The sequence below is a fragment of the Siniperca chuatsi genome, linkage group LG20 (genome assembly GCF_020085105.1).
Source record: "Siniperca chuatsi isolate FFG_IHB_CAS linkage group LG20, ASM2008510v1, whole genome shotgun sequence".
Taxonomy (NCBI): Eukaryota; Metazoa; Chordata; class Actinopteri; order Centrarchiformes; family Sinipercidae; genus Siniperca; species Siniperca chuatsi.
Window position 1 is genome coordinate 17,573,987 of NC_058061.1, and position 15,703 is coordinate 17,589,689.

A 15,703-nucleotide genomic window follows, 5' to 3' on the forward strand; every position below is an offset into this window, starting at 1 on the left:
AGGAGCATACACCCCTAAAAGATTTTTTCAAAAAGCAGGATTTAAACATGTCATTCTGTCCACTACCATGTACTACAAATGCTGTAAATGTAAATGTTCTATATCAAATCACTGTATTATGAAGCACTTTTAGTTAAAGTGAGACTATGCAGCTTTTGAAAAAAGAAATAACATTATCTTCCTCTTACAGATTAAAAGTTGAATTACCCATCCTTACTCAATTTAATACACTTTTGCTGCTACAGACTTACTTGGTCTGGTATGACCAGTAGCTTACGGTAGCTAATGTTTGCTAACTTTTGAAAGATATTGTTGTGTAACTGACATAGTTTGCTGACTCTATGACTCTTCTTTACATTTTAGCATTGCATTACTTTAGCATGATTATCCCGTAATTGTCACATGTGGCCACAGTGGCAGCTGTTTAGCAAAAGTTATATCATTTCATTTTAAACTGAATTTTAGAGACAAACGTGATGAAACAATATTAGATGCAGCCTATTTTGACATAAAACTTAAAATACCTATAAAGTCCAATGTGATAAAAGTATATCTACAGACTTTTGATGTCCTCAGTGGAACTTAAATTTGTTCCCTCTGCCAAAAATATGACAGATCAGCCATTCTAATTCTATCAGTCTGGATTTGGATTTCCAGTTTAAGATGGTTATCATAATTTAGACAACCTCTATGCTGCTTTCAAGTTCACGGAAGGAAGTCTAACATTTGTCTGACTGGCTGCTGCCAAAGAGTGCTGCATTTAAATACTATTTTGTTAGAAAACCAAGCCCTACCAAGTGATTTGTACTTTAGATCATGAAATACCTCAGTGGGTTGTGATTGTAAAATCAGTGAAACACTATGCTTAACACACTGTCAGATAACAGTAAAATTAAAGTAAGGAATAGTTGCATATCAGGATGAGAAGACTTATAAGGGAAACTATTTTAGCCTCTACTCGCGAGTGAGGCAGTTACAACAATGTGAGAGATGACGCATGACCATAGAGGTTAATATTTTGGTCAGTGGTGTGAGATTTCCTGTTTCCTGTGTACTTCCTAGTTGTTACAACTAAAGCATTATATTTGTTTCCTCTCTGTCAGCTTGAACTAACAAGCCACCACTTTGACCTTTTGAGGAAAAGGGTAGAAGTAAAGATTCTGTACAGGACATTACACAATAGAAAGAGACATATAAAGAATGAGACGCGCTTGTGCCCTCAGCCCAAAAAAAACAATGAATGAAGGGGCTGCTGCTTCTGTAGGAAAATACGTTCGTATACGTAATACGTATGAAGTTTGAAAGATGTGGGCTTTTACCAGGCAGCAAGGGGTTAGCAAAAGACACTATTGATTTGCATTAGGGGAAATGTAGGATCCATGACCCATACGAGGAACTAAAAGTCGGGATATATCAGCCTCTGCTGCTTCAATTTTGACCATTCTTTTAAAAATATAAGTCTCTAGTGAGTACCCCAAATTAACTAAAGTGCAATGCTAAAATTCTGTAGTGCCTTGTGTTACTGAACAAGCCAACATCTGAGGTTTTGACAGCCACTGGGCACAGTGGACTTTGACTTACGTTTAAACGGTGAGGTGATCTTCACGAATGCTCTGGGAGAGTCTGGAGGTGCCTCGAAAATTGGCTCCAGCTGGCCTTGATCTGAGCACTGGCTGGGACTCCTGATCTGACCTGGGTTTGGCGCCGCTCCTGTTGCTTTAGAAAATGGTGATGGGCTCTGGTTTGCTGTTGAGCTACAGGCAGCCGAAGTGTTGGAGGCCACAACGGGGCTGGGATCGAGTGAGGATAAGCTGCTGGATGTTGTGTTTTGGGGGGTGGGTGCCACTGTCTCAGCTACAGGGCTGGCCCATGTGGAGGTGCCACTGCGACTCACAGAGCCAGATTTCACCAGGAAACAGCCACCACTGTCCTGAGAGGTCGTGCTGATAGAAATAAATAGACAAATGTTAATGTATTTTGTAAAATACTGGCATGAGGTCCAGCTATTCCAAATCATTACCTCTTGCTGCCATTTGGAGCCACTAGTGCGAAAACCTAGAGCAGCTTGTCATAAAGTCATAATCTAAGTAAATGTGTTATTATTGTGCTGTCATCACAATGATGTTTTGAGTCAGCGCTGTGAATGCAATTTGTGAATTCTGCCCTTACAGAGCGGTACCTGTTTGTCTTTGAGAGAGAGAGGTGATGAGAGGAGCAGGAGGAAGCTGTTGATGAAGAGGAAGAGACTGTTCTGCCCAGTTTCTCCTTTTCTGAGAACACAGACTGGGCAACAGGAGCTGGCAGGGTCACATCTGGGACCTCTGGAAGGTCTGGGATCTCAAAGGATATAGCTGACCAAAACAAAACGAAAGTAACAAAACAAATCAATCAAATTTACATAATATTTCATTTAAAGAACAATTCTAGTTTATTATTTCTTGGGTCTTATTTGTTTGGTTTTGGCAATCATTCCCATTGGTAATAAAATCATTGTACGCACCAATTTTATTGCTGGGATCTGAAATCGCTAACAAAAAGTTCAATTGGGCAAGAAATAGAAGCAGTCAAACGACCAGACAGGTTTTAAACAAACCCACATGTAAGCTAAATGTATTTGGAAAAGTAAAACAACCCAAACTTCCTGGTTCAACCTTGTCCTACTGTACTTGCATTAGTCATTTCCTGTGCAGTGGGTGCAATGGATGCGGTGACTTTTACCTCTCAAAAAAGTTGTTTAGATTAGCGTTTCCAGAGTGGGTGCAGCGGCACCCTGGGGTGGCTTTTTTTTTATTGTACATTGTAATAATGTTTCACTACATTACAAAATGAAGCAAATTTTACATGAACTACATTTTATGTGTATGTATGTTTTTAGACATATAAAAACAGAAGAAATAAGCAATATGTCAAAATCACCATATTCGCCGCAGCTAATGGCATGACAGTTCACAGTTGCCTGTTGTCATAGTAATGTCTGGTAATACAAAAAATTCATGGGCATTAAGGTGGCACCTGCATCAATACATAATCTTGAGGCTCTGTCTTGAAGAGCTCAAATCCTGTATTATTTCAGTTTACCTTGTGCTTATATGGTATATATTCCTAAATAAACATGGGCTTAAACAAGGTACCAACAAACTAATTATTGTTTACTAACTAATACATACACAATGCAGAGGTGTTATCACGGGCCCACTGCTCATTTTTGCCCCAAAGCCCCCTTAAAGGTTAATCTGGCCCTGATGTTTACAAATTGTCTGATCATCTGACTCATAGCGATGTCGCAATATTCTTAGATCTCAGCAATGAATTTGAAAAGTACACCGTCATCACAACCGATAGAAATGATAAAATGTCAATGTAAAACTACATAACTAAAAACCAAGTTGTAATAAACCAGAATAACCCTTCAACAGACTGAATGCTGATGTCACATAAAGAGGGTACATCAGTGTTTTGTGTTTGTATACCTTCGGGGAAGAGGCTGGAGCTGTACTGAATAAGAGGCTCAATGACTGTCACCACCTGGACTGAAGAAGCTGACGCCATGTCAAACAGGGCAGCTTCCCTAAAGAGGTAGAGAAGAACAACAACATGTGGGACAGACAGAGGCAGTCACTACATTTGTCACAAGTTATTTTTTTATAGACAAATGTCACCAGGGTGTTACTAAAATAATAAGTAAACTTGCTAACAGTTGTATATGTAAACTGCCTCTTGAGGTTTAACCACTGAGAATGTTACTGCACTCTCATCCTGCAATTAATGCACCAAACAAAATCTTCATTGCAAAGAAAGTGTTAGCCGAGCCAACAGTCTTTCACAGTTTATCTGTTAGCATAATGTTGCTGTTCACTTTCATATGACCAGGGTGTCTGGTTGATGATATACCAACGCTCATCCCTTCATAATCGGACACAAAGCTGATGGAAGAGGAAGAGCAAGCAGGACGGGGAACATGTGTGAATGGAGCATTGTAATAATACACACAGGGTAAAGACAGAAAGATGAGCTGGTCGCTACGCACCCTTCAGCTCGTGGCCAGAGTAGGTTGGGCCCCAGGACGATGGCAATGTTACTGGGCGTCATCCTGTTTACAGCCTGCTGCTCAGACAACAGAGACAAGAACTGGACCAGGTACCTGACAAGGAGAGAGAGGGAAAAAATGCATTGCGTTCAAGCTGAGTATGAGGATGTCCTTCATTCCTGCAATGCTGACCCTTTTGAGATAATATTTCGTCCAACAGTAGTGACATATACATTTGTGACTGCCAGAGACAGAAAATCAGGAACTTAAAGAGACATTTGATCATGTGATTCTGGAAAAAAATGTACACAATGAGTACACACCTGAGGTTGTTGTAGTTTTCAGGCGGCAGTTTCTTCAGTAGTACTCTGAACTGCTCCAGCTTCTCTGTCTGGTCTTTTTCCCTGCAAAGAAAGAGATCAAACTCAAGAGACAGACTTGAAACCACAGGAAAAGTTAAGAAATATATAGTGTAGATATTATACACACCCTGCTGCTTTAAACCAGTCATTGTAGAGTTCAAAGGTCATTAGAGGTTCGGGAAGTTCTCGCAAGTAACACTTCAAAGCTCCTGTCAGAACACGTTCAGAGAAAAATCATCACAGTTGCAATTAAGCAAGCTGAGGTAATAATTTAATTAATTTAATTACTGCCCATTTACTGTTGCTACATATATAATAATAATGTTAGATATTGGCTGCTTTCTCTCACTGTTTGATGAAAGTGGTGACTCATGCTAAAAATTCTCTAGCACACAGGAAATGATGTATTTTACATTACTGGAAGCTGCAACAGGGGTTGTGTTTGGAGACAGAACAGAAGAGGAACTGGGAAGTTAGAATTAGCTGCGAAAATCACATTGGCTGAACAGACCACGAAGAGAGAAACTCAAACTCCACTAAGAGGAAATCTAAGGAAAAAGAAGTGGACACATCCTTACCGGCCACAGCATGAGGGTCCATGCTGAACTCGTTGTGGTTGACCGTTTCTTGATCCAAACAAGTCTTCAGCCTCTTCACCACTGAGGCTGCTGCTGCCAGACGAAACAGACCCTGAGGGACAAGGAGGAAGAGGAAGGGGAAGAAAGATGGAGAAAAAGAGTGTTTAAGTGGGAGAGTTGGGAATAGCAGCAGGGCTGCAGTCACAAACAGCCGTGCTGAGTTCAAGTCAATTCCAAGACCAGGTCTAGTGGGATTTTTAGTCATGACCAGATGCAAAGAAGGCTGAGACCGAAACCAGAGAAGTACTTGTCAAAAACACTTAACAGCCCATTAACAGTCTGCAGAAAATATACATTATCTGCACACAAAAATATACATATTAATTTGTCTTATCATCTGCATATCCTTCAAATTCCTGAAGCAAAGATGCTAAATGTACCATTCCCTCCACTGATTGTATAATAAATGACCCAAGACAAATTGATTAAAGAGTTTCTAGTGTTTCTCAAACTTAATCTTCTGTAAAATCTCTGTATTTCCTTCTGTATTTTGCAAGCACCTACAGTACCTAGAGGCCAAACTCTGCAGAGATTACTTCACTTTTAACCACGCTTGTGGCTACAAACATTCATGATCTCCATTTCAGTTTGTCCAATGTTTGACCAAATACCTGCAAAACTAATGGCATTCCCATCCGCCTCAGCTGTACTTTGTGTTGTGCTAATTAGCAATTGTTAGCACACTAACACACTAAATTAAGATGGTGCACATGGTAAACATTATACCTGCTTCACATCAGCATGTTAGCATTTATCATTGTGAGCATGTTAGCATGTTGACGTTAGCATTTAGTTCAAAGCACCGCTGTGCAAGTACAGCCTCACAGAGCCGCTAGCGTGGGTGTAGATCTTTAGTCTTGTTTTCACACAAGGAATAGGGTACATTTAGAAAAAAAAGTTTGTTTATATATAGAAGTTTAATGACCACCAACATGGTGGTTTCTACAGCTGAAATCTCTTTGCAGTGCCAAGGAGAAAACAAATCTAGCATCAATAAAATGACACATTTTTAAAAGGGAAAAGTCAGAAAAGTCTAAATAAATACTAGAACGAAAAGGTCCTAGATATAAATGTAGTCTGCAGACTGGACTTGTGTAAAACAAAGCTGAATGCTGGGATGGTGCACAGAAAGCGCCTGTGAGGGAGTAAACTACAAGGTAAAGGTACTGTTAAGCAGAGTTTACATGCATATCAATCTGTGTGTTACGATTATCACTATGAACCTTGTTGTGTAATCCCGTCAGTCTTACCTCCTCTCTCATGCCCGTTCTCAGCAGCATGTGAATGCACTCCTGGATGGGCACAGCGATTTCTCTGTTGCTTTGAGAGAGATGAGAGAGCAGAGGCTCCCCATAGACCTTCTGGTTAGAGAGGCTCAGCGGTGGCCCTGCAGAATCAGATAAGTACACAGAGGAAATAAGAACACATATTGCAATGACAATAGCAAATTAAGACACACAGACTGGTGCAAACTAACTTCACCTTTTTGACTGTGATTCTCTTTAAGCTCGCTGATGTTTTTGTCCAGGAACTCGTGTGAATTTTTATGGTATTCTGCTTGCAGCTCGAGAAGCTATGGTCAGAGAAACAAGAGGGGTACATTTGCAAGACTTACGGATATACAGCAGTCTTTGGTTTGACTACAGCTTAGTGCATACTTTCTGTGAAATGAAATTGTATTCTGTTTGCACACAGAAAAAATATCAAGCCATCACAACTCCAACTTACACGGATGAAGTAGTTAGCGTAGTCTTCTTCCTTAGTTGCAAAGTGATACAGATCTGCAGAGTATTGGTCCTACAAAGACCAAAAAAAACAGAGAGGTCAGAGGTCAAGGCTACCCAACTGATTCCACAGAGGTGGCAGAGATTCACTGCCTTGCTCAACAACACCAGGGGTGGATGCTTGCTGCAGCCCAGGTGGTTGTAAAAGGCAACACTGGTACCTTGATGCTCTCCAACCTCCTCCAAGCTTCTTCCACTTCCTCCCTGAGCCCATCCTGCTTTGCCTGGGCACCAGTGCTGGCTTGGCTCCTGACAACACACACACAGAAATGTGTAAACAGTGTATTAGCTACTTTATCGGTAGATAAATTGTAACACATGTAGCCCTGACTGAGGCTGCGCAACTCACCTGATTCTTGCATTGTTCCAGTCTGTTGTGAGCTTCGCAAACTGCTTCTTGTTCTTGAGAATCTCTGGTAAATCATCCTAGGAAAAAATTAAGAAAAGTAAAAATATTGGGGAGAAAGCTTTAATATTTTATGAATTATTTCCATTCAGCTACACTTAGTTGTCCATGCATTTATTAAGGCAACATTCAGGGACAGAAATGAAAAATAATACATTGACACATTACATACTGTACACTTCTAGCTGAATACATACTGAGGATGGAAAAATTAACACAAACACCCAACAATACAATGCAATCCAATACAAAACTGGTGCAATAAATAGCACCTTTGTCAAGCATTGTATTGGAATGTGCTGCATTGTGTTCTTGTTATTTTGTCCACCACCTGTATATGAACTTCTATACACATAAGAGTGAGAAAAGGACAAAGATGGACGATTAAATAATAATGAAAGAGAGCTATTAGCTCATTCCTCATTGGATTTGTCTCCCCACTTTTTAAACATTTCTCTATTCACAAATCCCTCTGTGCATGTTCTGGTATGTATTTACAGATGTAGTGCAGCTGTGGTCATATAAAGTGCGGCGAAGTATATTAGCTTCCGTTCACCATACCATTCACCATACAAGCCATTCTCACCTCACTGAGCTTGTTGAGTGGCTCCAGAACTGCCTTCTCCAGTTTCATCTCAAAGTCTGCCAGCATACTGGCCAGCATCTTCTCCATGAAACAGCACATCTCTAACACCCTCCTGCCACATGCACACACACACACACGCACACACACACGCGCACACACACACACACACACACAAACACATGCCGGTCAACTCCTGTCTTGCAATTTATGTACTTTTTCAAATGGATGTCAGAACTAAAAACTATAAAAACACAATAACATCAAGATCTAGAAATGGATATATGCTGGAAAGACACCATTAAACACAAACACAGGAGGATCTTGCACGGTGTGAGAGCTTGCAACAAGAACTAAATGTCAATATGCAGTACCTAGCTGCTCTGTCAAAGCCTCAAAACTATAAATAAAAGGCAAGAATAGAATTCTAGTCACAAGCTATAGACAGTGTGTGGGGTCCTCTTTCTTTTTCATCCAGAACTGAAAACCACCGTGCTAAAGTCATGAGGTTTTCACATGACAGCAGTCAACACGGCTATTAGTCAAGGGTTCAGGTCAAGAGCATGGAGGGAGGGGTGGATGGATAACTGCAGAGGATCAAACCTGATAGAGGACTCTGCGTCAAAGTCTTTGAGGCTCTCTGCCATGCTGACGGACAGCAGCATCAGAGGGAGCTTTTTCTGCGGAGACAGAAGCAAATGTCACGCTTTTCAGCAACCAATCAAATGTTTTTTCCCCTGACTCGTCCCCATGGATGCAGTAGTTTCAGTACCATTCGTTTCTCAGCCTCCAGCCCTTGCTGACTCTGCATGCAGCCCTGCAGCTTCTTGTGAAGGACCTGAGCCGCCTTCTTGGCCGGTTCCACCCGCTGCTCCACCTTCATTCAGTCAGAGACGCACACATGCAGCAACGCTTAGAACTGAAACCATGTGATCTGTTGCATGTGTTAGTGTCTGATGTTTCACGAAACTCTGTTAGAGTTAATCAACACCATTATGTGTTTTTTTTAGTTATGTATGTTTAAAGTGTTATTGTTATTAGTGTTTACGTTGTCTTGTGTTTTTATCATGTTTTGTCATGCAAAAGACATTTTCCATTATAAGCTGTTATAGTGTGAATGAAAAAACAGGTGCTTTGTGGAGCTTAGTGGCGCTGGTGATTATGACTAAGCAAAAAATCAATAATATACATGTAATATAGTAATATCAAATATGATGAGCTACACATTTCACATAACTATTTATGTCAGACTGAAAACAAGTTTAACTGTGTTTAGGTGGCGGTATCTAAAGCTCACAGAACACCAAAGTTTTAATTAAAATGTAACAAAATACAGCTAATTCTTTTCCGTTTCTGCTGTAACAAAAGAGTTTCCCTTCGGGGATCAATAAAGTATTTCTGATTCTGATTCTGATTCTGATAAGGTAATGACTTGTTAATAATAAGTCATTTATAACTGAATTATAAACTGTAGGGATGAAACAGAATTTTTCCTCTTTTCTCACCAAAACCAGGTCTTCGTGTAGAAGTTCAGTGGCATCTTGTGACCTGTAGAAGTGAAGTGTGTTGTGTTGGTTAGTGAATATACAGGTAAACAACTCTGATGTCAAAACTGGTGCCAAAAACAGTTGGTCGAACATTATCCAAATATCCTTTTGTTATACTTTAGGGCTGCAATTTACAATTATTTTCATTATCAATTCATCTGAGGATTGTTTTTCTATTTAGTCTATAAAATGTCACAAGTCTGTGAAATTGCCCAACATAATTTCCTACAGCCAAAGGTGATGTCATAAAATTGCTTGTTTTTTTCCCAACAGTCCAAAACCTACAAAAATTCAGTGATATTATATTTATATATGTAATATATAGATGAGAAGATCAATACCACTCTCATGGCTGTAAACAGCTAGCCTGGCTCTGTCCGGAGGTAACAAACTCCACCTACCAGCACCTCTAAAGCTGAGTTATATCTCATTTGTTTAATCTGAACAAAAACGAAGGTGTACAAGTGACAAGTTGTGGTGTTACGGGGGTGTTATGTGTCTCAGCTGGCCACAGTGACTTCTCCCTGTTTCCAGTCTTTATGCTGAAATAAGCTAACTGGATGCTGGAACTTCATATTGAGCATACAGACGTGTGTGTGGTATCGATCACCAACTCTCTCCAAGAAAGCGAAGAAGCATATTTCCCAAAATGTTGAACTATTTCTTTAAACAATTATTCAATTATCAAAACCACTAACCGATTGATCAACTATTTGTTTAATCTCTATCATAACTATTAAAGAAATTCATGAAGCAAAAATGCCAAACATTTGCTGCTCCTCAAATGTGAGGATTTGCTCCTTTTGCTCTGTTTTATATAGTTGTAAATAAAATATCTTTGTTTTTTGGACTGTTTAAAGATTTCACTTTGGAATCATATACTGTACTTAACAGAGGGTTTCTTAAGGAGGCACAGAAGTGATGTTTTGGACAGAAATGAGTGTGAAGTGTCATTAGAAAGCTCTGTCTGATGGTAATAAGAACACAGTCATAATTAAAATTCATTTGAAATGGAATATACAAAGAAATAAAGTGAAACAAGTACAAAAGTTGCAACTGCAAATGAAGTGTAACAACTATTTTAACACCAATTCACACTAAGTATGAATGGTTTCTATGTTATATTTTGAACACAAATGTGAGTATTAATAAATAATGATGCTGAGCAAGAACAGCAGGATTTCTTTCTTTTTTCAGAAGACGGAAGTGACATTTTCCAATGCACCTGCATTGAAGCCAGTTGGATGTGCGAATATTTTCTTTAAACTGAATGAAAAACAATAAAACCATTGTGCTGCATTCATGTGCTGGTGGGACCATCTGACATAAAGGATTTTACAAGACATTTACAAGCTGCCTGCTAAGAAGCACTGCATTGATGTCCTGAATCAGATGATAATAAAACATGAACCACTGCAGAAGCTTTGCAGTTTAAAATTCAAGTACACCTCTTCCGCTCTGAGCTCTTTATATCTGCTGGCTGACAAATGAGGACATTTTTAGGCCTGACTGACGAGCAACATGAAGCCAACAACCTAAACCTGCAGCTGTGGTTTGGTTCAGTACCAGCTCTGTGAGAGGAGGGAGGGGCTGCAACACCAAAACCCTCTTCCATTTCTGCTGCGACACACAGCCGTTTAAAAAGGAGGGGAGGAGATGAACAGAGAGGTGCAACCCAACAAACTCCTTTGCAGCTTTGAGAACATCTTCAAGCTTGTGTCACGGCCGAAAAGGAAGCCCAACCCAGTTCGCAAAGAGGTCAGATGTGCTTGAGCACCTCTGAGATGTAGTTTCATATTTCCTCCTGTGAACCTGACATCTGACGTTTCAAAACACAGAGAGGAGAATTCCCCAGTGGGTTTGAAACACACGGCAGTTCCTTTTTTAAAATCTCTTACTTTCATTTCAGCTTTTCCTTTGGAGGCATAAAAACAGATTATTTTGAGAAGAGTAACATTACATAAGAGCATGTGAGCAGACATGTTTTATTAAAAAAGTAAAAGTGTGTGTGTCTGTAGAGGTGTGTATGTCTAGACCAATAGTCAGTGTTGTTCGGTGCTGATATAATGGAGGTTACTCCCTGACCACAGTAACATAAATAATTGATATATCAGAATCAATGTATTGTTACACTGGGGTATTAAGCTTCTAAAAACTGCTCTATTCATTCATAAGGTACAGTACATGTAAATACTGTGTGCATGTGTTTTATTTTTGTACATGTGTTTATCTCATCCAAGGTCATAGCATCAGTACAAACTGAGAACCTTGTGTGCTGCTGTGGTAGTTGAAGCCCACGTTGCTCTGCTGCAGATGCACACTGTGTCGGTTTATTATTAAACCAGTGTGTCAGCGGTATAGAGGCAGCATGGCCTGCACACACACACACACACACACACACACACACACACACTCCTTTAGACCTGCTGCATGCAAGTTTTTACCAAGAAAACCAAACAGGGTGAAGGTCTAGGATTTGATCACCCACTCATTTGCAAACATCAGTCACTGCCATGCACAGGCACAAACTTTCTGGGTCAGAGGTATTCAACCTGTTTAGCACATGAATGCTTGAAACAAAGTGACACCTGCTCATGAGCCTGGCACAAGCTGCAGTGCATATGCGGGGTGAAGATCAGATAAATGTTCTTCTCTTGTTTAAGGTTTTTGATCATCAAATTACTGACATTTCAATAAAATTACAAGAAATTATTAAGAAAAATTGCAATTACAAGTTCTATTGTGTCAAAGTTTTGTTTCTTCTCAGAGAGATGCCACAACACCATAAAGTGCACCAACCCCCGGGTAGACAACCACTGCTTTCACAATATACTATTTCACCTGGATAAGCCAGCAAGCACAGTGAGGATCATGTTTTTTGACTTCTGCATAGCTTTCAACACCATCCGGCCAGCCCTGCTGGGGGAGAAGCTGGCAGCGATGCAGGTGGATGCCCCCCTCGTGTCCTGGATTGTTGACGACCTGACTGGCAGACCACAGCACGTGCGCCTGCAGCACTGTGTCGGACAGCGTGGTCAGCAACACTGGGGCCCCTCAGGGGACTGTCCTCTCTCCCTTCCTCTTCACCATCTACACCACGGACTTCAGCCACCACACAGAGTCCTTCCACCTTCAGAAGTTTTCTGATGACTCTGCTGTGGTGGGATGTATCAGCGGTGGTGATGAGACTGAGTGCAGGGCTGTGGTGGGGAACTTTGTCTCATGGTGTGAGCAGAACCATCTGCAGCTCAATGCGACAAAGTCTAAGGAGCTGGTTGTGGATCTACGGAGGGCCAAGGCACCAGTAACCCCAGTTTCCATCCAGGGGGTCAGTGTGGACATTGTAGAGGATTACAAGTACCTGGGACCAAGCTGTTTACAGGAAGGGCCAGAGCTGCCTCCATTTCCTGATGAGGCTGAGGTCCTTCAACATCTGCTGACAATGCTGAAGATGTTTTATGAGTTAAGTTTTATCCTGTATGCTGTCGCATGCTGGGGCAGCAGGCTGAGGGTAGCGGACGCCAACAGACTCAACAAACTGATCCGTAAGGCCGGTGACATTGTGGGGGTGGAGCTGGACTCTCTGTCAGTGGTGTCAGAGAGGAAGATGCTGGCCAAACTACATGCCATCTTGGACAGTGTCTCCCACCCACTCCATGACGTGCTGGTCAAACAAAGGAGTACCTTAAGCGGAAGACTCATCCCCCCAAAAAGCACCACAGAGCGCCACAGGAAGTCCTTCCTGCCTGTGGCCATCAAACTCTTTAACTCCTCCCTCTAAGTGTCAGTGTGTATGACCCTAGGTCACTAAACTGGACATTGGATCATTAACATCGCTGCAGTACTTGAAATAATTGTGCAATATTTTCTGTTTAATACTCCTGTGCAATATACTCCGTTTTCAGTTTAATTTATTGATATTTATTCATACTTCTATTACTGCTGTGCAATATCCACCGTCTCATAATAATCTCAATAAGCTACACTTAACTTGACAGTATATGCACTACTACTTATTACTTATATTATTACATTGTATTATCATACCATACATACGTAACATCAACCGGTAAACCCACTTTGTACTTCACACTTATTTTAATTTTATACTTATACCCACTTGGTACTTAATTTATTTTCTGACCTGTATTATAGTGTATTATATGTTTTGCTTAGTACTTCTATTCCTGTGTGCACTGAGGTGATAGTGAGCTGCTGTAACAAAAGAGTTTCCCCTCTGGGATCAATAAAGTATTTCTGATACCACAAACTTGAGTAAGTTTGTCTACTCAGGTGTGCTGAACCTCTCTGGCTTTCACGCATAGAAGAGTCTGAGGTTTCCCTCTAAACCCAAACAGCATGCTTCACTTTAAAGAGGAACCAGCAACTGTGGCATGCCAGCTTTACACACTTTTCAACACCGTGTTTGCAACTGTGAAAACGAGAACATGGAAACCTAAGCAGAATTCAACATTTCCTAAAAGCAGAATATCGCACTGAAATGAAAACCTCTCCAGCATAGCAGGTAATGATGAGTTCCCACAGGCTTTGTGAAAGTCCATAAAGGTTTTTGGATTTGAGGAAAATAAAATGAGCCTTTGAAGTTTTAAATAACTGAAATGATCCATCCTAACATTAACACTCAGGAATCCTGAGGGAAACTTTGTGATGTGGATTCACAGCAGCAGCTTTAAAGTGTAAACTATAAGTTTTGCTAAATGAAAGCCACTGTAGCGAGCAAGTGACGATTACGGGAAATGATAAAACAAAGTGTAACAGTTGCACAAGTAGAGCCGTAAAGGCAGTCAAACTAACTCAGTTGTCAGTTTTACAGAGATATCTATCCAAAGTTTGATAACATTAGTCGCCATAAGCTACTGGTCATACCAGACCAAGTAACATGTAGAAGCAAAACCTCAAAGTGTATTGAATTGAGCGACGGTGCGTTTTATTGCATATGAATTCAACTTTTCATTTGTAAGAGGAAGATTGCGTTATTTCTTCTTTAAAAAGTTACATAGTGACGCTTTAAAACCCTAATGTGTAATTAACTGCTGGGATTACTGAGAAATTAAAATCAATTAAACTCAGATTTCTTAACCTGACATGGTCATGTGTGAATCATCAGACCAAAATCCTTTTCATACACCAAAACATGCCACTTTTGGGTTCACACAAGATCTTGAAAGCCCTTGAGTTCAGTGTACATGTGAGCGTGAGAGCCTTGATGTGCTTATTACAGTTTCAACGCAACATATTCTACAAAAATCAGAGAGAGAGAGAGAGATCAGGTTAAAGCACTTACTTTGCCGCAGAGCCAAACTGCTTCAGGATGCTGAGAGACTGCCGGAGCATGTTAGCAGTGGAGTCTAACCAGCTTTTCTACCTGACCTTCTCAGTCCTGCTCAGCCCCACAAGGTATCCTGCTCCAAAAACGTCCACGCAGGGTCCAGTTGAGTTACTTCATGAGGGAAAGAAGGCACAGACCGGCCGCCTCTGCCTCTGTGGTTGTTGTTGTGTGTTTATGTGTGCGTGTTTGGGTTGTCAGTTTTCGTTCTTGTTTCAGGAGTGTGCTCTGAAGTCACATCTAACACGAGCCACCGAATGAGGAAGTTGCAGAGTGTCAGCCGTGGGGGGGCTAGAGAGATTTTTTCGGATTTGACTGTCACACTATGATTTAAAAGTTAGCCTACAAAGACTACATATACTACACATATTCACAGAGCAGAACGAGTGAGTTGGTGTTAGCCCCGCCGTTATAGAGGTACAATGGCAGAACATTTGTTTTTTGTTCAGTTTTTCTGAAGAAAAATGTACTATTTCCTCCAACAGTATGAGAGAGTAAATCTCTATGTAATAATTCTGGATATTAATAGGACATTTGCATTTGACATCTCATTAAACATCATAATTTGTGCAGTATTGTGCCACAGGTCTGCTTATGCTCTTAAAATGTCCTTCTGGCAGGTTGTGGTTAGTATGTACTTCTGTAAATGCTAACAATATGTCCTTAAGAATGAAGGATGTGAAAAGACCAAAAGAGGGAACTATCAATGCTGCTGGCTGTAACAGGATCTTTGTTTCTCAGTCAGTTTAAAAATTATTCTTATTTCAATGTAGCTATTTTCAAGCCTCTGGATTCGTATTGTTGAACCTTTTCAACAGTTTTTATTCTAGTCTCTGTTTTTTTAAGTTGAACTTTTTTTTTGAAAGTTTTTTGCCTGTAACCTGCAATAAGAAGTAGCCAGCAGAAACAAGCTGTAAACACAACATTGGTATATTAGCACCTTTTTATGCTTAGCTGAACTTGTTAGGAAACAGTTGCTAATGTACACATCCAGCAGATATGGAGCAAC

General features: G+C 40.5%; 1 protein-coding gene across 1 annotated transcript in view; it reads right to left on the minus strand.

Moving 5' to 3' along the window:
• sh3bp1 (SH3-domain binding protein 1) overlaps positions 1–14,952 on the minus strand; it is a 16,266-nt gene extending 1,314 nt beyond the window's left edge. Inside the window, exons 1-17 of the mRNA XM_044178772.1 lie at positions 14,653–14,952; positions 9,306–9,348; positions 8,573–8,677; positions 8,404–8,480; positions 7,804–7,915; positions 7,161–7,237; positions 6,973–7,060; positions 6,756–6,824; positions 6,510–6,600; positions 6,278–6,414; positions 4,968–5,079; positions 4,517–4,598; positions 4,351–4,431; positions 4,028–4,141; positions 3,471–3,568; positions 2,180–2,351; positions 1,582–1,943 (exon numbers count right to left, since the gene is read on the minus strand). Coding sequence (XP_044034707.1) covers positions 1,582–1,943; positions 2,180–2,351; positions 3,471–3,568; positions 4,028–4,141; positions 4,351–4,431; positions 4,517–4,598; positions 4,968–5,079; positions 6,278–6,414; positions 6,510–6,600; positions 6,756–6,824; positions 6,973–7,060; positions 7,161–7,237; positions 7,804–7,915; positions 8,404–8,480; positions 8,573–8,677; positions 9,306–9,348; positions 14,653–14,702 — 1,870 coding nt within the window. The 5' untranslated portion in view covers positions 14,703–14,952. The remainder of the gene's footprint in view (positions 1–1,581; positions 1,944–2,179; positions 2,352–3,470; positions 3,569–4,027; positions 4,142–4,350; positions 4,432–4,516; positions 4,599–4,967; positions 5,080–6,277; positions 6,415–6,509; positions 6,601–6,755; positions 6,825–6,972; positions 7,061–7,160; positions 7,238–7,803; positions 7,916–8,403; positions 8,481–8,572; positions 8,678–9,305; positions 9,349–14,652) is intronic.
• Between the last annotated feature and the right edge of the window lie 751 nt (positions 14,953–15,703).